The sequence below is a fragment of the Aspergillus glaucus genome (genome assembly GCF_001890805.1).
Source record: "Aspergillus glaucus CBS 516.65 unplaced genomic scaffold ASPGLscaffold_36, whole genome shotgun sequence".
Lineage (NCBI taxonomy): Eukaryota > Fungi > Ascomycota > Eurotiomycetes > Eurotiales > Aspergillaceae > Aspergillus > Aspergillus glaucus.
Genome location: NW_019170488.1, coordinates 14,230 through 36,219, shown reverse-complemented (window position 1 = coordinate 36,219; position 21,990 = coordinate 14,230). Strand labels below are relative to the sequence as shown.

Here is a 21,990-nt window from a genome sequence, read left to right as displayed (position 1 = left end):
CTCTGTACTATGGTCTGTTAAATGAAGGGTTCCCCCAATGCTGGATTCAGTTTAATGTGCGTAGTTAAACTTTGTTAATTTACTATGCACAAGCCTTCGCTTCCAAGTCCTCCAAGTTTAAATCCCAATATATAGCGACAAAATAATGATATTCATCTGGTTAGCATGAGCGCTCACCTTCTTTTTGAGCACTTAACGAAGATTCTAGGAACAGCATGAGGCTGCTTTAAAGTGGCGACGCCGCGATGGAAATGCCACGAAAATGAACACCAAAGGCCACGAAGTTTTGTGGCCTTTCCGCCGCCACCCAGAGTTACTCCGTACTGTGCACGGAGTATATAATATGGAGGCACCATACTATGTATACACCTACAGAAGAGCATTCAGGGACGATAGTACTATTTATTTTGAGCTATTGAATGAGCCTGCCTTTGTGGAATTCAACGCCCATGAGATGCTCAGAGCACTCTTCATTCTGGCGAGCAATACGTTTATAGAATCAACCACCAACTTGCTAATATCATAGCGACTGGTATAGTGTCTTATTTTGTAGTGTTACTCTTCACCAAGGGCCGTCCCCACGAAGCCATTTTGTAGTATTGCTTGCCGCCAAGGGCCGTTCCCACGCTTTCCCACGCTTCGTGGGAACGGCCCTTGGCGAAGAGTACTACTTCACGCAGCATCTCTATCTTATTTAGCATCGTCTTAAAAGTGTACATAGCTTACCGTTCAATACAAGGAAATAGAATACGCTGGACGCACCTTCTCTCTGACCGTCATTAAGCATTCCTTCCTCAATTATCCTGTCTTTCCTTCTTCATCCGTCTGGCGTGGTGCCTTCCTTCCCTTTCGGGCAGTCGTCACTGCCGCAGGAAGGAGCACCTGCTGCCAAGCGAAGCAGTATATAAACCCTCTCGACCCCCTCTTCTCTTCTTATTCCTTTTCCATCTCTCATCCATCTCGTCTCTCCCATTCATTCCTCCTTTCCATCGATACCATCCACTGCTATCCTCGTGCATCTTCTATCAGCATCATATCCCTTCGTATACTTCTTTATACTTCTCTGTCTCAGAAAGTACCCACCTTTACAACGTCAAGATGCGGCTCACTCTCGTTGCCAACGTCTTCCTTGGCCTTTGCCTCTCCGCGGCTGCCTCCCCTACCAACTTCACCCGGGCTCCTATCGTCGTGGACAACCCTTCGAAGCTGTTCGAGGCTCGTCTGCTGGAAAAGAACACCACGACCATCCGGGGCGCTCTCAACATCTGGGCTCGGTCAATCGGAGTCAAGGTCCATGCGGACTTCTGGGGACTTCCAAAGGAGCAGGCTTTGCGTATGTTCTCCCCTTGACGATATGATGTGACGACTGATGACTGACATATCTCTTCTCCAGCGTACCACATCCATGCCCGTCGAGTTCCCGAGAATGGCAGTTGCGAAGCCACCGGTCCACACCTCGATCCCTACAACCGCAGCCAAGACCCTCCATGCGATGCCACTCGTCCCGAAACGTGTGAGGTTGGCGACCTGAGTGGAAAGCATAGTCCCATGTTCACCGCGGTCTATGAATCCTTCGAGGCCGAGTACCCAGACCACTTCCTTTCGACAGACCCCAACAGCCCAGCCTACTTCGGTGATCTCTCTATTGTCGTCCACGGACCCAACAGTGAGAGGCTCAACTGCGGTAACTTTGTGTTAAAGCAGACTGGCACTGAGCCTAGCTACTAGGCGACTTGTCCAATCGGAACGGTATGCGGAGGACTCGGAGGTTTCCCCGCGTTTGTGGAGGAGTTTCCTTTTCGGCCGACTGTCATCTTCATCTCTTTTTTGGGACATGACCCTACATCCTTTTGTCCATGATCCTGTATAACCTCGAATCCTTGCGACGCACCATTGATGCCTCGTTGTGTTTGTTTGTTCGGGACTTGAAGTTTACCTATGATCACGCTATATTAATAGTATCCTTACTCCTTTGTGCATGTGAACAACGTGACCATCCAAGGTTTTGCTTTTATTCCGACCTGGTTTTCGTAGCTCTTCACTAAGTTTGCCGTAATATCAACCAGGGTTTATCAAAGACCTCGTAACGAGGCACCTCTAATCTGTCAGGCCTGCCCCGTAGACGTATCTGAACATGCTTCGGAGAGAAACCCGGCCTTCTGTATGCAATCTACCGTCTCACTGCAGCCATGATATTCGAAACTGCATGTGACTAGATTGAAGTCCAATATGATACATTTCCCGAACCAGTTCCATATTCGTAGAGTGGTAATAAAATACTATGTAGGCTGACCATCCATGTTTTCCAGCCTGCTTTGGATCAAACTGGGATCGTCCTGGCCCTCTTCTGCCTTGTATTCCTCTAACACAATTGTCCTCATGAGCCGACGTGGTGCGCGACGACCCGTAAAGAGCTCAAACTGGGCGAAGCCCTGCTCGGGAAGAACGTCAAGACCATCAAGTGCCACCCAGCCACGGTGAGAAAGAGAGCGCATCTGTTTGATTAGGGGTGTGTTGAGGGGTTTATATGCTAACTATAGAATAGAGACGGGTCAGTTTATGTGATGCTTTTTTCTTTAGGAGCTTGTCGACCTACCTCAACCACAACACCACCCGTCGGACTCTCAAGCCACTGCGACGGCATCTCAAAACAAGGCGCCGGTTGGCCCGCGATACTATGCGCCGGAATACAAGACGCAATGACCGTCGGTTGCTTATACCCTGCCGGCCAGGGGTCTTGTAATGATCTTAATGACGCATGTACCGTGGTCTGACGACCTTGACCGTAACCCTGCGACGGGGTTGGGGCCAGGTTCTTCTGTCGATTATAATGTACTGTTAGTTTCTCCGCGTTCGCGAACGTGCGGTTGTAGACAAAGATGTTTTGCACGCCGAGGTGGATCATCGCATACACAGCTGCGCGAGCCATACCTCCCGCGCCGATAACCAGACCCGTTGATGCAGGGCGTACTGCGTTAGCGGGGGAAAGACCTCGCCGGAAACAATTGCAGATACCGATCCAGTCGGTGTTGTCGCCGTGGAGGGCCTTTATGGGCCCCGCGCGGCTCTTTTCGAGGTATAATGAGGAGTGTTGCGAAGTGAGGATTGTGTTGTCCTTTTCGTCGAGGTTGCGGATGGGGATGAGGGTGTTTACGGCGCCGATGGCGCGCGCGTGTGGCGACATCGAGTGGAGGAGGGGGATAGCTTCGGTTTTGTAGGGGAGGCTGACACTTGTCCCTCCGAAATGGGGGTTTTCGACGAGTTCGTTAAGGCCGTAGAGAGATGGGGATTGGTGGATGCCGTAGACGTGAGGCATGCCGATCAGTTTGTAGGCGGTGTTGTGCATTGTAGGTGAGAGAGAGTAGTTGACGTTTGCGCCGAAGACGAAGTATTGCATGGGGTCGAGGGTGAAGGAGGAGTAGAGGGCGGATTGTGCTTCGCGGATGGTGATGCAGGGTAGGTCTTTTGAAATAGTTTCGGATGTCATGGAGGGGTGGACTACTGGTGTTAGGATGGGGTTGAAGCAGCAGGAGAGTCGGCCCAATGGGCCCGTGTTGTAGGCGGTTAGAGGTAGATGAGGTTCGGGGAGGTTCTTGACTCGGTGGTGGAAGCGTTGAACGGCGAAGTTATCTTCCATTGCCGTTGCTGGCTGAGATAACCTCACCATGTTGCATCCGAGGTTCCTGGCTCGTTCGTACAGTGCCATGTACTCTGAGCCATCCCAGCCTCCGGAGAGCGGTTGACGGGCGGTATAATGACCAATTAGTTGACTCGATCCTCGCGATGCAATGATCTGTGAAAGCAAAGCATCGTCGTAGCCCAGGTCAACTGTGACGAGTCCGGGAGAGAGTCGGAGTCCGTGCTGTACCAGGTTGAGGTACTCTTCCTCCGAACGCCGTGTATTCCCGCTGGTTTGTCCACTGATATTGCTTTCCACATGATATATCATGGGGACAACGATGCTGCGGCGGATAGTTGCAACGGTTTCGCTGATTGAATCCGCGAAGCTCGAATCCACCCTGGGGTCCCTAGGAGAGCTTTCCGCATCGACTTTCAGCTCGAAAGCATCTGCAGCACATTCCAGATCCTCAATATCCATGTAGCGTTCTAACAGTGAAGATATCGGTACTGAAACCACGTAGGTGTATGTTCGGGATTCGACCGGTATCATGGAAAGAGGGAACGAAGCATGTTGGGTGCACATATCAGTAGCGCCGCCCGTTGCAAGCGCAACGAATCGAAGAAAGTCGCGCTGTAGTCGTTTCAATGTCAGGAATGGTGTAGGGGTCTGGTGTCGTTGGTCGATCTCGGATTCTGGCTGTTGCCCTGTATATTCCCCAGCGCATTTCTCAGATACATTGAAGAACTCCAGGTTTGAGCATGCACGATAGATCGGCCCAGACAACTCAAAGAAGCGGCGGATCTTATCATTGTCATACACTTTTAGATAAGATTGGATGCTCTCCGAATCCCGTAAAATGAGAATGACCGGGTGAGTTTTCGAATACTCTCTCAGCAACTTCTGTCCGCTGCGCTCCATAAACCCGGGCCCGCAAACAATCACGAATCCCTTTTTGTGCTCATTCAGTATCAATTCCATGACCTTTGCTTCTTGTTGGCGATACTTCATGAGACCGTATTCATTTTTGAACGCCGCTCGAGAACGCCCGGTTACTTGCTGAAAGTATCGGTCTGCCTCGATCAATCTATTTCCTGTTGTTGCCGCCAGCATAACCGCAAGACTAGACTTGCCGGTACCGCGGATCCCAACCAACACAATGGACGCAAGCGGATCGAATTTCCTCTGCGCCTGAAGAGGACTGTCGAAACGTACTGGTGACGGGCGACTAGATTTCGATTCTCGAGACGAGGCAGTCCAATGTGGATCCTCAAATCCTTGGAATTGTTGACTATACAAGCCTGATGCTGTTGCTTGCTTCGAAACATCATTCCTGGGGGTTGGAGACCGTGAGACAGGCCCGTTTGGCTCCTCCAGGCCTTCAATCTCGCGTAACTTGCGCTTCAGCGGTCTGACGAGGATGGACATGGTCTGGATTGAAAATCAATTGTGTAAAGCAATTGAATACAGTGCGTTTTCAGTGCTGAATATGGTGGATTGCTAATCCACAATTGACCCCGGATTTCCTGCCCACAAAGTTAGAATTCGAGACCCCGGCTGATGACGAGGTACCAACATCGACGAGAGGTGCAAGCTTTGAGTGTCCATGAATGATGCCCAACGTTGGAATGCAAATACACCTCAATCAGAGCCAAACAAGATTTACACACAAACTTCCAGTGGTCGAAAAAAAGAACCCCGAGAAACCTAAGCGCATCTTGACTCTCCGCGGGGATCTCTTGGCGCCGGTGGAGGAACGCTCAGCCGGACCGGAGCCTCGGTTCTGCCGCTCCGGTAATACGATACGTTACCACACGTGACACTCTCTGGGGAAATTCCCCGCGGGGTATGAATTATGTAATGTGTCAGAACAGTCTCGAGTTCGTTCAGAGATAACGATGGGCAATTGAGGTGAAAGAGACTGGCGAACAAGTTTACTCAATTCTATTCTCTGCTATATTATATTATATTCACAAATATATACATTTTCTCCCTGTCATTCTGTGTTTAAGGACCCTCGGATATAAGTACTCACCGGGTTCGGTATTACACTTCCGAGCCCTCAGTATCATTTCTCCATCTCCGCCTTTTTTCTCCTCATTACCATAACCAGATTCATCTTATTCTCTCCCTCAATTCTCTTTGATTATCTCTTGAGGGTATATGCCTGTCATATATTGTCTGCGATAGAGTCGATCCCTTCGAGTTTTGACCCTTTCCCCCCAAACCTTGCCTGTGGGGTGGGGCGGATGCATTCATTCTTCTAATTACTTTCGGTGTCGCCTGTCGGCAAAAGATTCAACTCCTTCCCAGTCACTACTCGACAATGAACATGCGTCCAGAACAACTTTATGGTGGGCCGTTCAGCAAACAATCATGAGCAACGACGTGCGCCAAGCCTCCGGGGGCAGCGGCGGCAAAGCAAAGCGACGATTGACAGATGTCAACGAAGATATCAGAGCAAACCCTGCTGATGAAAGCGCCGCTTATCCTAAAAGGCAGCGCGTTTCGCGCGCCTGCGATAGCTGCCGGTCGAAGAAGGACAAGTGCGACGGGGCCCAACCGGTCTGCTCGACCTGCGCTTCGCTATGTAGGCCTTGCACGTACAAGACGAATCCCAAGAAGCGAGGCCTACCGACCGGATATATTCGCACGCTTGAACTTTTATATGGTATCATCTTCACAAAGATTCAGGGTAGTGAGGATGTAGTGCGTGCTTTGTTAAAGGCGGCCAATATACCTAGCCATTTGGCTTCTATGGGCAAAGAAGCAGAAGGCTCTGACACATTGCTTGCCTCGTGGAAGAATAGCATCGTCTTACGAGAAATTGAAAGTTTGTTGATTCTGCTGGAACAACCGGAAGAGGAACAAAACAAAGGTCGAGCACCAGGGGGCTCACCGCCAGAGCCTGAGGCCAACAGTATTATATCCTCAGACACGCTGGAGTGGCAGATACCTGATGGGTTGCTTGACAGAGAGAGCTCACTACCCGCTATATCATCACCGGTCAAGACACCTACGAATACCTCCGCGGTCAAAGCTCCTACGCAACGCACGGCAACCAAGGATAGCGGCGCCCAGACGTCTCTTCCCGACAACAGGATGAATTACTCGTTACCGGACAGGTCTTCCCAAAGTGCCATAGAACCACCGGCGACCATGCATCACAATAAAGACGACCACCTCCGCTTACCTTCTAATGCATGGTCCCTGTTCGACATCTATTTTACCTACACACAATGTTGGCTTCCGATACTTGAGAAACACGATATACTTAGAACAGCATTCCGCTACGCTGAAGAAGACATACGAATATCGACTACTTCACCAGGAAGCGGAGATCATGCAGCACTGTGGTCTGCTTTGACACTCGCCTCTTTCCAGGAGGTGTCCATCGCAGCCACTCGGCAACTTACAGACCTTCCCAAAGATCCTCCAGATCCCCACAATCTATATACCACTGCCAAAAGTCTGATACCGTCTGAGGAGGGTAGATACGAAGTCGGTCATGTTCAGGCATTACTCATACTTTCACTCGTCAAGCTTGGGCAGCAGGATTGGACGGCAGCATGGATGCTCGTGGGGCAGGCTGTTCGCATTGCTCAGTATCTTGGATTAAATTGCAAACTCAACGACGCTGGGCGGTCAAAACATGTGTTCCTGGGTTGCTTTGTGCTTGAAACTCTGGTCGCGGTTCAGATACACCAAATACCATCGTTACAGAAGGAAGACCTATCGGAGGTTGGATTGGTCAACGAGGATGGTCTGGAAGAATGGCATCCCTGGGAGGACCAGACAGGTCTTCGTCCAGTCAAGCCGCCTTCCGACTCTTTTCATCGCGGACCCCTTCATGCCCTGAGCACGTTCAATCGACTGGTTTCATTGGTATCCATCCTGAATGAGCTTAGCTGTCTACGGCATCGTTCAACCGCGTCTGTGTCGCAACTGGAGATTGTAGAGCGTCAGTTACAGCTTTGGGTTAGCGCGCTTCCCAAAGCTTATCGTGTTGACCTACAGTCGAACCCGACTCGATCGACGTCACCGCATGTGTTTGGGCTTGAGATGATGTATGAAGGGATTGTCACTGTCTTGGGTCTGGAAATCGCAAGCCAAGAAAGCAATGGGACAATGACAGAAACCCCTCGCAAGAGGCGTGCTATTGAAAGCTCCAAGAGGCTATTGCTTTTGCTTCAAAGTTATATGGAGACCTACAGTCTTTCAGCAACCTGTCCTATGTTTGGGATGATATTGACGTTTGGCATTCAACAGTCTGACGAGGGACGGAGAGCATCGTCGTCGGCTGAATTTGACTTTGGCTTACGGAGCAAACTTCAATCTTTCTCTTCTCATATCGCTTCGGTATGGGCCGTACCAGAGAAGACTGCGGGGGAAAGCTCGATGGATAGGGTTCAGACTACAGTTGCATCCACATCCATACCTGCGAACCAACAAAGAAGCTTTGCAGGCATCTCTCCCTCTAAGACGAGTGTATTACCGAATAATATCATACCTCAAGGCCCCTCCAAGTTTCAGGCTACTGCTCCTGATCCGAGAAGCGAGGCGCCCCGAATAGACATGATAGACGATCCCCCAACTGGGCTCAATATCGATTCCTTTCTATCGAATCCTTGGATGAGAACACCGGCCAGTATTGACGATAGCACTTCACTGCTGAGGACCCCAACGCCGTCATTGACAAACGCGCGTACTGCAGCCGAAACATCACGCCAACCGTCACAACTGAATGGGGCCACGCCTAGCAGAACACGGCATTCTATCTCTACAACGAAGCCTGCTCTTGAGGCATCTTTATTGTCTGACCTACCAGTACCTTTTCAACCAGCTCCGTCCCAGTGTCCGCCCACGTACAACGATCCTAATCTTAACCTTGATTCATTTGTCGATATTGATGGATATGGACAACCTCAACGGCAGAGAATTGCACCGGATCTTGACGCACTGTTTGATGAACTGGCGTCGTTGGATGGCACTGAAAAGTGAGTCCTTCATATTTGTATGGTATGAAAATTGCTAATCCTCTATGCAGGGCCGACAATCAACCCGAGTTCATGCAGAACCTTGGTTTTGTACCTGATGCAGGGATGCCGGAGCTCTATCCATATAGCGATCAAACGGAGCCGTTTCTTCTAGCGCAGACACAGCAGATATCATGCCCGGAGACTTCAATGGGCCGTCGAGAGTCGACTTCCAATCGGTGATACCCAGGTGTACATACACGTTATTTTTGGAGTTTGGACTTGGAAAGATTATTGATTGTATATATACATGGAATTTGACGACACACAATAGAACAAAACAGAGCCCCCTGTATATACTGCTGGACACAGACACCAAATACAACCTAAAGCGCAGCTCTCTCCTCCCTCGACTTAAAATTCACCACCACATGCTCCACAGCAACCTTATACCCAAAAACCCCCAATCCCACAATAATCCCCGCGGCCTTATCACTAAAATAACTATGATGCCTCCACGCCTCCCTCGCATGCACATTACTAACATGCAGCTCGATAAACGGGATATTCACCCCTAGCAGCGCATCCCGAATCGCCACGGACGTATGCGTAAACCCACCCGGGTTGATAATGATCCCGTCGACATTGTCGCGGGCTGCGTGGATGCGGTCGATTAGGGCGCCTTCGTGGTTGGATTGGAAGGAGTCGAGGGTGGCGCTCATGGAGGCGGCGTGGGAGGCGCAGGAGGATTCGACGTCGGAGAGAGTGGTGTGGCCGTAGATGTGTGGTTCGCGGGTGCCGAGGAGGTTGAGGTTGGGGCCGTTGAGGAGGAGGATTGATTTGCCCATTTTGTTTGATTTGGAGGATTAGGACTGAGTTATGGTAGGTGAGGTGACTGGCGTGGATTCGTGGTAGAATGAGGGTTTGTATAGTAACTTTCTATTCTGGTGCAACAGGATATATGGTCTTTTCATAGAAACCAGCCTTTGCTATCCTCATTAAAACTATTCTCTACTCCTTCTTTGCTTTTCCGTGCTCTCTGCCATGATTGTAATGAATAATTACCATAAACGAATATAGAACACCGGGTAAAGGCATCGGCCGCCCTGCGGGGAGAACGCTTTGCCGGCGGGAGAGTCTGCACAACGCCGAGACCCCGTCGTATTCGAACAGGAATATGCAGAGATTTACACTTGAGTGATAAGGCTATGGCTTTGGTATTGAGGTGAGTATCATTGAAGATCACGTAGGATTCTATTTGGCGCGGGAGATAGGGTTGTAGTGTTAAGTGTAGATCAACGCATACTAGAAGTACACCCCTGCATAGGTATGCCGATGCCATTGGACCAACAAAAGAACACGTACGTAGATACCTCTATCTAATGCCCTCTATTGGAGAGAATTGCCTGTATCTACACCGCATACCAAAGCAGCAGTTCATGTGCTCGATTAGGGCATCTGTTTATCATCGCCCCGCACCGATAGTCGGCTATCCGCGGGGTTAATCAAGTCCAGTCATCTCTTCCCTTTCTCTCTCCCCCTCTTCTATCACTCGTTTATACGGCAAAGATGTCATTCAGTCAAGCAGAACTAGACGAAATCTACGCCTTTGCAGTTGACCTAGGCAAAAGAGCTGGTCAGCTTCTTCTGGATGGAGTCGAGAAGCGAATCGCAGGTGCTAGTCATGAGTTTGAGGAGAAGGAGAATGCAGTTGATATTGTGACGCAGACGGATGAAGGTACGTCTCCACTAGAGTAATGGTACGATGGCGCATCAAAGCTGACTTGAGCAGATGTAGAAGCATTTATCAAAACAGCGCTTCAGCAGAAATACCCCTCTCACAAGTTAGTCCATCGACCGCAATCTCAGTGATAATACTGACCCCCCCAGATTCCTCGGCGAAGAAACATACGCCAAATCGCAGTCGCGCGAATACCTCATCGACGAACACCCAACATGGTGCATCGACCCACTAGACGGCACCGTCAACTACACCCACATCTTCCCCATGTTCTGTGTCTCCATCGGCTTTATTGTCGCCCATAAACCCGTCATCGGCGTCATCTACGCTCCCTTCACAGACCAGCTCTTCTCCTCCTGCACCGGCCGCGGCGCATGGTTGAACGAAAAGCGCCAACTGCCTCTTATTCGCAATCCGTCAATTCCTCCGATGCCCGCGAATGCGCCTCGGAAATGCATCTTCTCGTGCGAGTGGGGCAAGGATCGCAGGGATAAGCCTGATGGGAATATGCATCGCAAGATAGAGAGTTTCATGAATATGGCTGCTGAGGTTGATGGGAGAGATGGAAAGGGAGGGATGGTGCATGGGGTGAGGAGTTTGGGGAGTGCGACGCTGGATTTGGCGTATACGGCTATGGGTTCGTTTGATATTTGGTGGGAGGGGGGTTGTTGGGAGTGGTATGTTTCTTTCGCTTGGATTTGGTTTGGTGGTACTGACGGTGGTATAGGGATGTCGCGGCGGGTATTGCTATTCTGTTGGAAGCTGGGGGACTGGTTACTACGGCCAACCCACCCGAGAATATTGATACGGCGCTTATTGAGGATGTTCGTCTGGGAAGTCGGCTTTACTTGGCTATTCGGTATGTAACAATTGGTCGACGATATTAAAAGAACGATACTGACTGTCGCAGACCGGCAGGGCCTTCAAAGTCCGAAACAGGACGACAGACACAGGAGAGAACAGTGCGAGAAGTATGGCGACGCGTGAGGGAACTGGAATACAATCGACCCGGCGCATAATTGTTTGAAATGTTCATGTTATTGCAGTAAATAATGCGTATATAACAACATGCTCAGTCTATATACAATGCATGAAATAGAGAAGTTATTACAAATGCTCACAGATTCGACTTGGACGGCGCCCTCGAAGCAATCGATTTGGCAACCACATCCTTCACCTGCTGTACAACACCCGGCTTAGCAGCAATATCCTGCCCAGTCCACAGACGAGCCTGCTCCAAGCCCTGCCAGATCAACGCCTCCGAGCCCAAAATAACCTTCCATCCTGCATCGGACGCCAACTGCGCAATCTCCGTCCACGGAACGGGGTGGTAGCACATTTCCAAAATAACACCCTTGTAGCTATCACCAGACAACGGCGATCCACCGCTGAAGAAAGCCTGAATAACCCCCCTCGCCTTGATCTCCTCAGGCGTCTTGGGCGGGTAATTCGGAATCCCCGACACAATCGCCGCAGGTTTCTCCAGACCAGCCGCGACAGCAGGCTCAGAAACGTGAATCAACGGCGCCACCGGATTCGGATTCCTCTCGCCATCCTCCTTCAAGATAGCCTCGACCTCCGCGCTATCCCGATTCACAATGTAAATCTTGCTAGCACCCAACCACTTGCGCAACACATACACCGCCGTTCGCGCAGTACCACCACCACCAACAATCAACGCAGGCTTCCCCCGGAATGAATCCTCCCCATTCGTCGCGACAAGCTTATTCTGCACCAACGCCTCGCGAATCCCAATACAATCCGTGTTCGTCCCGACATACTCAGTCCTCCCATCCTCGCCCTTCCGTACGAAAATCGTATTACAAGCCCCCGCCTGCCTTGCATCCTCAGTAAGATCATCCAAATGCGCCATGATATTAACCTTCCACGGCATGGTGACAGAGCTCCCCACGAACTTGGGATTTTCGCGGATCGAGGACAGGAATGTAGGGATTGGCGGGGACTTGGTGTAGGGCGGTGGGTAGGTTGCGGATGTGCCTGTCACGCTGGAGAGGGGGATTTGGGTCCAGTTGAGGCCGAGGGCATTGTAGACTGTTTGATGGAGGGGAGGGGAGAGGGAGTTTAGGAGGGGGTGGCCGTAGAGGTAGGCGACGCCGTCGAGGTGGGCGGGAGTGGTGATGGGTTCTTCGGTTTGTTGGGATGCCATTGTATATTGTTCAATTAACTAGGAATTGAGTGTAGAGAGTAGTTAGAAAATGAAGACGAGTATCACTTCCTTATAATTAAGGGGAATTTTTTCAGCCTTGATCGCGAAAATAGACTCAAGTCACATGCCGGAGAAACGTTTTAGTCCTGCCTGTTTGGGCCAGCCGTGATGTTCTCTTCACTTCTCTTCATCCGTCACTTTCGGTATCCAAAGGCACCTTGCCAAGAACATAGCCTCTATCTAGATCATTGCAAGGCTTATTCCCTCTATAATTTATGCCCTCTCATCTCGCATACTGGCTGCAGGGCTGCAGAATATCCTCCGTTCTCTTTACCCGCCTGACTAATCCCGGGCAGAACGCTTTTCCCTGGCCCTGTGGAGACATATGGGTCTTGACAATCTGGGGAGAATGAATCCGGGGTGTTCGCATTCTGCATAATCGACAGCATAGTGCAGCTGTAGTCGCACATGCGCTTACTGGTGCTACGAGCGCGAAAAGACAGCAATATGCATTTCAATTGCTCTGCATTCTGACAACTATTTACGTAGATTATGCGCTATTTCTAAACAAGTCTATCGATATCAACCGGCTGCCCAGTCTCCAATGCCTTCCGCGCAGCCTGACAAACAATCAACGCCCTCAGCCCCTCCGCACCAGAGCAACTCGGCTCCGCATTTCCACGAATAACATCCACAAAATGCCCAAGTTGCATATCAAAAGGCGTAGCATGCTCAACCTCAAACCGCTCAACCACCAAAGACTCATTCCAGCTCTTCTCAGCACGCCTATCGTAGCTCCAACGGGTCATATCCGGGACACTCAGGGAAGCATTTGAGCCAAAGATCCGGTAGAAATCCGAGTCACTCCCCGTCGGGCTCTGTGGGATAAGCGGGTTCTCACCCGTCCCTGTTTCGAAGTTGTGAGGTGAGGGTGTGGCGTCGCAGACGAGGAATGTGCCCACTACTCCAGAGGCGAATCGGAGTGTCAGTGCAGCTCCTTCTTCAGATTCGTGTGGGGGGTTCGGGCGTTGTGGGAGGGTCTTTTCGGCGTGGACGCGCACCACGGGGCCGAATAGGTAGTGTAGGACATCGATGTCATGAACGAGGTTGATTGGGATAACACCACCGGCGGATTGCTTGCGGCGCCAGTCTCCGGGTGGTTCGAAGTACTGGTCTGGCTTGAATAGCGTCCATAGTCCATTGACGGCGATGACTTGTCCGAGCGATTTGGCGTCGAGGATCTCCTTTGTCTTGAGCACGTAGGGATTGAATCGTCGGTGGTGGCCGACGAGGAGCTTCAGGTGGGCATTTTCAGGCTTGCGCGCAAACTCCAGTAGCTCCAGACCGGTCTCGATGCTGTCGCTGATGGGTTTCTCGACTAGAACGTGGATCCCGTTTGCTAGTAGTTCGCGGGACACGGCGACATGTGTATGGTTAGGTGTACAGACGATTGCGGCATCTGGTTTCGCAATAGACTCCAGCATAGACGATATCGACGGGAAATAGGCCGTCTGGAGCTGCGATGCAACACTCGCGGCGCTGGACGCCGGATCGATCAGAGCGGCCAGCTCGGTGAGCGGATTGGAAAGGACGGACTGGGCATGACGGGGGCCGATGAGGCCTGCGCCGACGATAATGATTCTCAGCGACATGATATGATCCTTGTGAATTCATTTTACGGGTTAATTCCAGCTACTTCATATGAATCGATTGTGTGGGGAACAGACGATGAACGTTCACCCGGATAAACGCCGAGAGAAAAACCCTTATCCGGTTACTATTGTCAACTCGATGCAGCATTTCCTTCCCCGGATGGTACTATGATTATCGCTGTCAATATTAATTCAGATATATTCCACTCTCGATCACAAACCATTATCTTCGTTTTCATCGTGTTGTTATACCCGTCCAAACCAGTGACATCATCCTCGATATCATATCAGATCAAACCAAAACCAAGTATACAATATAACCAACATGCCCAACTGCCTAGGAATCGCTTCCATGTCCCTAGGACGCCCCTGGATCCACGACCTCCCCAGTAAACTCCATCAAGCCTCCATCCACGGCTACCAGGGAATCGAGATCTTCTTCGACGACCTGGACTGCCTCGCGCAAACCCGTCACAACGGCTCACACATCGACGCAGCGCACCAAACAAAACGACTATGCGATAACCTCAACCTGACCATTATCTGTCTCCAGCCATTCAGTTTCTATGAGGGCCTGCTAGACCGCGAACAACATGAACAACTCGTCACCACAAAACTCCCCCAGTGGTTCCAACTCGCCCGAATCCTAGGAACAGATCTCATCCAAGTCCCATCCAACTTCCTCCCCGCAGACCCAACCACCGGCGCACCCAGAACAACAGGTGACAAGGACGTCATCATCGCAGACCTCCAACGCATCGCAGACCTAGGCCTCCAACAAAACCCACCCTTCCGCTACGTCTACGAGTCCCTAGCCTGGGCCAACCACATCGACACGTGGGAGGAATGCTGGGACGTGGTGCAGCGGGTCGACAGGCCGAATTTTGGAATCTGTTTGGACTCGTTTAACATTGCGGGGCGGATCTATGCGGATCCGGCTTCGGTGACGGGGAAGACGGCTACTGCTGATGCGGATACGCAGGCTTCTGTGCTGCGGTTGCGGAGTAATAGTAATAAGATTGATCTTGAGAAGGTGTTTTATGTGCAGCTTGTTGATGGGGAGAGGTTGAGTGCGCCGCTTGATGAGAATCATGAGTTTTATGTTGCTGGGCAGCCGGCGAGGATGAATTGGTCTCGCAATGCTAGACTCTTTCCGTTTGAAGAGGATAGAGGGGGGTATTTGCCTGTTGTTGATATCGCGAGGGCCATTTTCAATGATCTGGGGTTCAAGGGATGGGTGTCGTTGGAGCTGTTCTCGAGGACGTTGGCGGATCCGAATCCGGGGACGGTTAGGGAGCATGCTAGACGGGGACGGGTGTCGTGGGATAAGTTGGTGGATGTGCTAGAGTTGAAGGAGGCGTATCCTGCGCCTGCCTCTACTGCTTTGTATGCTTCTACTTCGGATTCTTATTCGTCGGCGGGATTGCAGCATCGGTTATAGTGGCAAAGTATATATATCTTGTTTTGTATATTGGCATTTCTTAGCTGGCTACTGCACATAAAATGATATCCTACCTTACTATATCATCGTACTCTTGCCAGCATCTCAAAGAAAAGGAATGTATATGGTATGCCAAATCTATCCCATGCCAATCAATGACAATGATTGCTATATGTAAGTACATATGTCCCCAGAAACACCAGTCGTTGAAGACAAGACACAAGACAGCAATGAAAGAAAAAAAAAAAAAAAAAACACCAACCCAGTTTCCGCTCCCTAACCCAACCAACACAGACACAAACAAACTCGTACAGAAGATTAATATAAGTATTATGTTTTGTTTTCCTTTCGTCGAGGGACAAGTGTTGAAACCCTCGTGCACACTCACGAGATTAGAAAGCGAAAACGGGCTATGTATGAATGCATGTATATCGATGCAATTTTGCAAAAGTCGAAAGTAGAAAAATGGAAACGGCCGAGTTTAGACTTTTGAGAGAAGGAAAGTCAGGACGATTATGCTTCCTGCGCCCATCGTCGCTCGCGAAGGGGCATTTCTGCGCCTTCTTGGGCTCGACTGCCGTCTTGTTCGCGGCGCCAGGCGTAGTATTCACCGAAACGGTTCTCGGCGTAAGAGGCATAGTCGAAGTCGATTTGGGAGATTTGTGCTTGAATAAGTGCCCAAACGCCCCTGCACTAGTTAGCATTTCGACCCCAAGTCAGATTTAAAGTTGGTGAAGGCATACCAGTATAAACCAGGAATACCACGGAACCGATCCACATCCTCATACAACCGGTCGACCATCTCCTCATGTGCCGAGTCCGGAATCTCACGGTGGTATCTGTAGCTCTGGATGTATTGGGATAGGAATTGTCGTCGGACGGGGCGTGTGGGTACCATGCTGTAGTCGCAGTCATAACCGGCCCATTCTGCGAAGTGGTTGGCGAGATCAAATGCGGCGGGGGAGGGGTTGGCGTATTCGTAGTCGATGAAGTGGACTGTTCTGACTTCTTCGTCTGGTCCGGATTCGGTTGATTCTTCTGTCGCGATTACGTTGGCGCATAAGAGGTCGCAGTGAGCGAAGACCAACTAGAAGCACGTTAGCCTGGTGCAGCAATGGACATTGAAGACACTACGTACCCCATCTTCTCCAATACCCTTTCCGTCATCAAACTCCTTCACGACGCGCTCGAGCTCGTCTTGCAAGCGTTGGCGTCTCTCTCGTTGCTCTTCTGTCGCAGTCGGGAGAACGAGAATCCATTTTTGCAGAACCGTCCAGAGGTTGGGTCCCGGGTGTCTAGGCTGGATCAAGGGACCGTTCGGCTCCGGTTTGTCTGAGATCTCCGACTCGATTTCTACTGGGTTCTTCACGATGGGCAGCTCCTTTGTCGTCGGGAACGCAGGTTTCCCTTGGATTGGCAGAACCGCATGCCACTGCCCCAGCCTCCTGGCTACACCGCGCCAGATAGGAGCATGCGCCAGCTCAAGGTGGTTGGCGGGTGTGCCTCGAAGGAACCGGTACAGCAGGCCATTCTGGAATCGGGCGAGTAGCGCAGGGGCAAGACCGCGGCTGGCGAGTAGAGCATGAGAGTTCATTTCTCCTATAGTATCACACGTCTACTCAGTAAAAGTCGCAATGGGCAGAGTCAATCGAGGAGAGAGGAAGAGAAAGGGACGAGTCCCTTGTGTGTCATACTTTCGCGGTCTATGATAAGTTCCGTACAGTTACCGTACGCTCTCATGAGTACTGCTTCGTGGTCTATTTGCTCTTCGGTCCATTCCGGTTTGCGATTAATGATTTTGAGCAGCTACATCGCGTTAGTCCTCGAGAGCTCCTTACAGTGTCTGCCAAGAAGAAAGTCTAGATAGAACACACAGTATTGGTGATGCCGTCTGTGAATCGCACGAACTCAATGTTGTTGCCAGGGCCCTCCCAGTCGGGGTTGAGGGTCAGGACCAGCCTTAGGGCCGAGGCTTGCGAGTCTGCATGGTTATAGTATTGGGGGATGTATCTTAGGGACGAGAGGACATCGTTGCCGGAGTTGTATGCCGAACCCATTGTCGGAGTCGGGGCAGAGACCGAGGGCAAGTTCCGGCGGGCAGCTGCAGGCGATGGCTGGCTGAGTTGGTAACGGGATCTAGACCTGGGAGATTCCGCAAGTATCAGTCACTATAGATATCGCGTAAGACAGCTGTCCAATAAGACAGCGTCAACTTTTCCGGGAATTGCAAGCATGATACTATGGGAAAGCAGCCAACCCACCTGCGATCAACAACCCGTCTGCATGTGATTGACAATCCGCGGTGTTGTATGCTCGCTCACCTTGTATGTGAATTGAGACAATTGCAAGAAACCAGTTGAGAACAAGTTATGATAAGAAAATAGAAAAGAACACGACAACGAAGAGAGGAAGAGGAAGAGGAAAAAGGAGAGGTGTCGGATGGTCTCGTGCTCGTGGCCCGTGATTGGAAGCGGAATGGGCCCCTCCTGAGCTTTTCCCCTCATCAACGTCACTGCGTTCTACAAGTACAGAGTTGTATATAATTACTGCTACTACTACCACTGCTACCAGTATAACTGCGTATCAGGCATGAAATACTTGCACGTGCAGCTGTCATCTGAAGCACTACTGTATTTGTTTCTGCCAGCCCATTCAGTCTTCCATGTGTTGTCCCCTGAGTGCTTGGGCCACCTTGCCTTAGGCATTTTTATCACATGCTAGTTAACTAGTTAACCAACATCTTTGCACCTGAGGCATTGATATCACATGACTGTACATGCCCCAGCCCTACATCCTACCCGTCTCGGCAATCACTAGCTCCCGAGCCCAATCAGGCTAGCGTTATCCACCTCCCAGAACATACAAATAGCCCGCCATCGCCGCCCAACTTGAATTTTTCTTTTCTTCATCTATCTATCATCAGTAGCGGTTTACTATTACCATAATATGTAAATCTACCGGAGCTCCGTCACCGTACGGCTTGCTGAGGGTTATTCGTCCTCTATGGGTTATCCTCCGTTCCCGGCTTCGCAGAGTCACCGTTGCGTCTTCCTTTTTCCCTACACATAACATGGCTGAGCTAGGGTTTTTATTCGAAAGGATAGATCCCCATGCGCTTTAGCTGTGGAGGTGGCGCCAAATCCCTTTTTCTTTTCTACAGTGCTTTATGTTGTACTGGCTGCTCTGCTTTTTGCTCTGTTTTCATATACGATAGATTTTCAAGAATGAAATTACAATCATGCAAAACTAAGTCGTGCTTATGCCAATCTCATAATCGTATCATTATTACACTCGTCCAGCATTCCCGATCTGAATTCTCTCTCCGCTCCACTTGTCGTCGCTGCGCAGCACCGGCCAGCTCGTCCCATCCGCCTTGACCAACGTCAACTCCAACTTCGTACCCAACACCCGGAACTGCGACTTCTCAGGGTCAATCGGCGCAAATAGCGAGTATGTATCCTTGAACCGCTTGTTATCGGTAGTCGGGAGGTCGAAGTCGATCGAGTTGGCGGAGAAGTTGACTTTGGCGTGTTCCTTGTCAATCTTCTTCAAGTAGAGCGAGGCGTTCACCGATGCGGGTGTTTGGTAGAAGTCGGACCTGTATGGAGTAGAACAACCACGATTAGATATTGAGCCCATGACCGCGGACAGATAGAAACTCACCTCACGGTCTCGACCTTCTCCTCCCCAGCCGGCTTCCCCTTCCCAACAAACAAATGCTTCGTCCGCTCCTGACAACCCTGGATCCTCAAAAACTCATCAAACTCCAGCACCTTCTTCTTGCAGCACGACCATCCCTTGCTCCCCTCGTGGAAAACAGGCTGTCCGGGGTGGTGCACGCATTTCTCCTCCTCCCGCGGTATGGACGGATCGTAGCCCGCATTGCACGCTTTCCGGCGACAAGTGGCATTCGCAGGGATCTCGAGAGACGGGTCGTCGTCCTCCGGCTCTTCGGAGACAGGCGTAGCAGGTGCAGGGGGCGTAGGCGCAACGGCTGGGGCGACAGCTGGTCGCGACGACTCAGCAGTCACTGGTTGAGGGGCGGGGATTTGAGCTGCGGCATTATCGGCTGGTTTCTTTGGAGGCTCGACGGGCGTGTCGTCGACCGTTGAGTGCTTGCCCGTGGTGCAGGGTGGGATTGTCAGGAATTCTTCGAAGGTGAGAACGCGGGGTTTGCAGCATTTCCAGCCTGTTTGGAGCGTTCTTCGCGTTAGCCTTCCGTCCGATCCGTTGGCGATTTCTATCTTTGGCGTTCTAGAAACCAGGACAGACAGCAAGGTCCTCTCACTTACCCTTCTGCCCCTCGTGGAATACTGGTGGCCCCGGATGGTAAACGCAGTCCTCGTCCGCGTTGGAGAATTCTTTGCCGCACCCTTTGTGGACACACTTGGATGCCATTTTGCAACCTAACGCGAGTATCCTGTAGATTCAACGAGCGAAGGAAAAACTTATATGATAGAAAAAAATTGAAATCGGGAGCAAAAGTTGGGAAACTTCGTTTGCTGCTTCAATTATCGCCAATCAATCCCGATCAAGCTTAGTGCGGAGAGCTCGAAGATTCCACCGAGTTGGAGAAAAACAAAAGCACATCTACCACCCGATCAGACCCATTCAGTCTATTCAACGCAGTTCAACTTACGCACTACTTTGTACACAATTGAAAATGTTTCCTACAAGAGCCCTCCTTCAAGCCGCCCGCGTCACTCTCTTCACCCGCGCCGGCTGCGGGCTCTGCGACACAGCCAAACACACCGTCGTCCAACTGAACAAGCGCAAACCCTTCAACTACGAGGAATTGGACATCATGAATCCTGTCAACAAACAATGGAAAGATGTTTACGAGTTCGATGTGCCCGTTCTCCATGTCCAGTCTGTCCGAGACCAGCAGATCTCCGATTTGAAGAAGCTGTTCCATCGGTGGACCGAACAGGAGGTTGAGAATTTGGTCGACGAGGCGGAGAAGAAACAATAATTTATTCGCATACGCGTGGATAATACAAGATGGTTATGCAAGATACTCTATTTGGATATCATTATCTTCTGATAAAGTGGGGGGGGGGTCTAGGAGCTGGCGGTTTCCAGCGCGTTAGAAAGGAATGTGGGAAGGGCGACAACATCAGCAACAACGGAGATCTACAGAGAGAGTTAGTGATATTCTACACGTCTTAGTGATGTGTCTCTTACCATGTGGAAGCCCTGGTCCGCGTACTTCTTCGCAGCTGCACCGCCCGCGCAGTAAATACCGACTCTCTTACCATTGTCCACAGCTGCCTTGTATATCCGGTCAATAGCAGCGCTCAGGTCTTCGTGGAATTCTCCCAGGACAGGACGGCCAATGTTGTTTCCTAGATCCCAAGGGCCGATGAACAAGACGTCAATACCGGGGACCTTTGCGATTTCCTCGACCTGATACTGTCAGCTTCCGTTCATCTTTTCTCTTGTTTATGCGGTGGCATACATTCTCAAGAGCCTCCTTGGTCTCAATCTGAACAATCGTGAGAAGCGAGTCGTTGGCGGTTTGGAGGTACTCCGTTGCGGAAACCTTCCCTGTGTTACCCATGGCAAAAGGACTACCGAATCCTCTTCGTCCAACAGGAGGGAATTTAGCGGACTCGACTAATCTCCGGGCGTCATCTGCAGTGTAAAGAAGCGGAACGACAACACCATGTGCTCCTGTGTCCAAAGCTCCTGCTTGAAGTCAGCACCAGCAACCCCCAACAACCATAGAAACACATACGCTTCACCATCCATCCCTCATTAGCAGCAATCCGCACAATCGGACTGACTCCTTCGGCAGCAATCGCAGCCACGGCCTCGTGCATTTGCCAATCTATGTTCTATTAGCCTCCGCTCATCTCAATTATGTGAAATGAAAAACATACCAGCAATATTCCCATGCTCCGTATCAACCAAGATCCAGTCGTAGCCAGTCCTAGCCATAAACCGCGCATGGTTCGCACCCGGAAGCATCTGCCATGCGCCAAAGGAGAGCCCGCGCTCGGTGCGGAGAGCTTGTTGGAGACGGTTTGCGGCTTGCATTTTGTATCACTAAATTGGTATATACTATAGTGTGCGAAACAGAAGAAGAGACGAGGGAGAAATAACACGATGATGAAATGGACGTCCCACCTCGCGAAAAGAATCCCCCGAGGGGTGGTTTTGCGGGGTTCGGTAGCGGGCCAATGGTTGGCCGAGAGGTATTGTAGGCAGATATAAGAGATGTTATTACATTTTTGGCATATTTATGATGATCATAACAGAGCTAGATTGAATCCTTACCCGTAGACCCAATAAGATGTGCAATTGAGCTGTGTGGCAGGGAATAGCGCGAAAGACTTCAGTATGACCCTCGGACCGGCTCCGAGTGTATACATTGTTCCTAATCGGGAATTTT

General features: G+C 50.7%; 12 protein-coding genes across 12 annotated transcripts; 5 read left to right on the top strand and 7 right to left on the bottom strand.

The window, feature by feature from the left end:
* Positions 1-840: 840 nt before the first annotated feature.
* ASPGLDRAFT_53037 (putative cytosolic Cu/Zn superoxide dismutase) lies at positions 841-1,948 on the top strand. Its single transcript, XM_022547891.1, has 2 exons — positions 841-1,333; positions 1,394-1,948. The coding sequence occupies exons 1-2, from the start codon at positions 1,099-1,101 to the stop codon at positions 1,726-1,728; spliced, it is 570 nt and encodes a 189-aa protein (XP_022395707.1). The 5' UTR covers positions 841-1,098; the 3' UTR covers positions 1,729-1,948.
* Positions 1,949-2,019: 71 nt separating this feature from the next.
* ASPGLDRAFT_62101 (putative quinate pathway repressor protein QutR) lies at positions 2,020-5,226 on the bottom strand. The gene is made up of 2 exons (XM_022548509.1): positions 2,597-5,226; positions 2,020-2,534 (listed from the first exon to the last, which is right to left on the bottom strand). The coding sequence occupies exons 1-2, from the start codon at positions 5,045-5,047 to the stop codon at positions 2,280-2,282; spliced, it is 2,706 nt and encodes a 901-aa protein (XP_022395706.1). The 5' UTR covers positions 5,048-5,226; the 3' UTR covers positions 2,020-2,279.
* A 769-nt stretch (positions 5,227-5,995) lies between these two features.
* ASPGLDRAFT_88768 (putative C6 transcription factor QutA) lies at positions 5,996-8,784 on the top strand (the record flags this gene model as incomplete). The annotated part of the gene is made up of 2 exons (XM_022550451.1): positions 5,996-8,616; positions 8,667-8,784. Coding segments are annotated over 2 exons (2,739 nt in total), but the record flags the coding sequence as incomplete, so codon positions are not given.
* A 197-nt stretch (positions 8,785-8,981) lies between these two features.
* ASPGLDRAFT_137686 (type II 3-dehydroquinate dehydratase) lies at positions 8,982-9,443 on the bottom strand (the record flags this gene model as incomplete). Its single annotated transcript, XM_022541546.1, has 1 exon — positions 8,982-9,443. One exon carries the CDS (start codon positions 9,441-9,443, stop codon positions 8,982-8,984), a length of 462 nt encoding a protein of 153 aa, XP_022395704.1.
* Positions 9,444-10,164: 721 nt separating this feature from the next.
* Positions 10,165-11,355, top strand: ASPGLDRAFT_40267 (inositol monophosphatase family protein; the record flags this gene model as incomplete). Its single annotated transcript, XM_022545199.1, has 5 exons — positions 10,165-10,333; positions 10,388-10,439; positions 10,486-11,013; positions 11,064-11,195; positions 11,247-11,355. 5 exons carry the CDS (start codon positions 10,165-10,167, stop codon positions 11,353-11,355), a joined length of 990 nt encoding a protein of 329 aa, XP_022395703.1.
* A 98-nt stretch (positions 11,356-11,453) lies between these two features.
* Positions 11,454-12,503, bottom strand: ASPGLDRAFT_137647 (shikimate dehydrogenase family protein; the record flags this gene model as incomplete). Its single annotated transcript, XM_022541543.1, has 1 exon — positions 11,454-12,503. The coding sequence occupies one exon, from the start codon at positions 12,501-12,503 to the stop codon at positions 11,454-11,456; it is 1,050 nt and encodes a 349-aa protein (XP_022395702.1).
* Positions 12,504-13,023: 520 nt separating this feature from the next.
* Positions 13,024-14,155, bottom strand: ASPGLDRAFT_181530 (Gfo/Idh/MocA family protein; the record flags this gene model as incomplete). The annotated part of the gene is made up of 1 exon (XM_022542997.1): positions 13,024-14,155. One exon carries the CDS (start codon positions 14,153-14,155, stop codon positions 13,067-13,069), a length of 1,089 nt encoding a protein of 362 aa, XP_022395701.1. The 3' UTR covers positions 13,024-13,066.
* A 325-nt stretch (positions 14,156-14,480) lies between these two features.
* Positions 14,481-15,596, top strand: ASPGLDRAFT_137675 (sugar phosphate isomerase/epimerase family protein; the record flags this gene model as incomplete). Its single annotated transcript, XM_022541545.1, has 1 exon — positions 14,481-15,596. One exon carries the CDS (start codon positions 14,481-14,483, stop codon positions 15,594-15,596), a length of 1,116 nt encoding a protein of 371 aa, XP_022395700.1.
* A 261-nt stretch (positions 15,597-15,857) lies between these two features.
* Positions 15,858-17,878, bottom strand: ASPGLDRAFT_53031 (putative ethanolamine kinase). Its single transcript, XM_022547890.1, has 5 exons — positions 17,471-17,878; positions 17,291-17,402; positions 16,735-17,195; positions 16,340-16,683; positions 15,858-16,284 (listed from the first exon to the last, which is right to left on the bottom strand). Exons 1-5 carry the CDS (start codon positions 17,651-17,653, stop codon positions 16,110-16,112), a joined length of 1,275 nt encoding a protein of 424 aa, XP_022395699.1. The 5' UTR covers positions 17,654-17,878; the 3' UTR covers positions 15,858-16,109.
* Positions 17,879-18,523: 645 nt separating this feature from the next.
* Positions 18,524-20,123, bottom strand: ASPGLDRAFT_53029 (cysteine and histidine-rich domain-containing protein). The gene is made up of 3 exons (XM_022547889.1): positions 19,889-20,123; positions 19,260-19,785; positions 18,524-19,194 (listed from the first exon to the last, which is right to left on the bottom strand). Exons 1-3 carry the CDS (start codon positions 19,992-19,994, stop codon positions 18,882-18,884), a joined length of 945 nt encoding a protein of 314 aa, XP_022395698.1. The 5' UTR covers positions 19,995-20,123; the 3' UTR covers positions 18,524-18,881.
* Positions 19,930-20,874, top strand: ASPGLDRAFT_53028 (glutaredoxin family protein). The gene has a single exon (XM_022547888.1). It carries the CDS (start codon positions 20,260-20,262, stop codon positions 20,566-20,568), a length of 309 nt encoding a protein of 102 aa, XP_022395697.1. The 5' UTR covers positions 19,930-20,259; the 3' UTR covers positions 20,569-20,874.
* Positions 20,574-21,798, bottom strand: ASPGLDRAFT_53025 (HpcH/HpaI aldolase family protein). The gene is made up of 5 exons (XM_022547887.1): positions 21,479-21,798; positions 21,334-21,426; positions 21,055-21,284; positions 20,781-21,002; positions 20,574-20,729 (listed from the first exon to the last, which is right to left on the bottom strand). The coding sequence occupies exons 1-5, from the start codon at positions 21,633-21,635 to the stop codon at positions 20,658-20,660; spliced, it is 774 nt and encodes a 257-aa protein (XP_022395696.1). The 5' UTR covers positions 21,636-21,798; the 3' UTR covers positions 20,574-20,657.
* Positions 21,799-21,990: the final 192 nt, after the last annotated feature.

Bases quoted from the DNA above. Each gene is read 5' to 3' on its own strand.
- ASPGLDRAFT_53025 (XM_022547887.1), bottom strand. From the start codon at position 21,635: ATGCAAGCCGCAAACCGTCTCCAACAAGCTCTCCGCACCGAGCGCGGG. The intron at 21,427-21,478 runs GTATGTTTTTCA...AATAGAACATAG, and splicing joins GGAGCATGGGAATATTGCTG to ATTGGCAAATGCACGAGGCC. The intron at 20,730-20,780 runs GTAAGAGACACA...CTCTCTCTGTAG, and splicing joins CGGACCAGGGCTTCCACATG to ATCTCCGTTGTTGCTGATGT.
- ASPGLDRAFT_53037 (XM_022547891.1), top strand. From the start codon at position 1,099: ATGCGGCTCACTCTCGTTGCCAACGTCTTCCTTGGCCTTTGCCTCTCC. The intron at 1,334-1,393 runs GTATGTTCTCCC...TCTCTTCTCCAG, and splicing joins TCCAAAGGAGCAGGCTTTGC to CGTACCACATCCATGCCCGT.
- ASPGLDRAFT_53029 (XM_022547889.1), bottom strand. From the start codon at position 19,994: ATGGCATCCAAGTGTGTCCACAAAGGGTGCGGCAAAGAATTCTCCAAC. The intron at 19,786-19,888 runs GTAAGTGAGAGG...CGCTCCAAACAG, and splicing joins ATTCCACGAGGGGCAGAAGG to GCTGGAAATGCTGCAAACCC. The intron at 19,195-19,259 runs GTGAGTTTCTAT...TACTCCATACAG, and splicing joins GAGAAGGTCGAGACCGTGAG to GTCCGACTTCTACCAAACAC.
- ASPGLDRAFT_53028 (XM_022547888.1), top strand. From the start codon at position 20,260: ATGTTTCCTACAAGAGCCCTCCTTCAAGCCGCCCGCGTCACTCTCTTC.
- ASPGLDRAFT_62101 (XM_022548509.1), bottom strand. From the start codon at position 5,047: ATGTCCATCCTCGTCAGACCGCTGAAGCGCAAGTTACGCGAGATTGAA. The intron at 2,535-2,596 runs GTAGGTCGACAA...TCTATTCTATAG, and splicing joins CGGGTGGTGTTGTGGTTGAG to TTAGCATATAAACCCCTCAA.
- ASPGLDRAFT_53031 (XM_022547890.1), bottom strand. From the start codon at position 17,653: ATGGGTTCGGCATACAACTCCGGCAACGATGTCCTCTCGTCCCTAAGA. The intron at 17,196-17,290 runs GTATGACACACA...GTGATACTATAG, and splicing joins ACTTATCATAGACCGCGAAA to GAGAAATGAACTCTCATGCT. The intron at 16,684-16,734 runs GTACGTAGTGTC...ACGTGCTTCTAG, and splicing joins AGGGTATTGGAGAAGATGGG to TTGGTCTTCGCTCACTGCGA.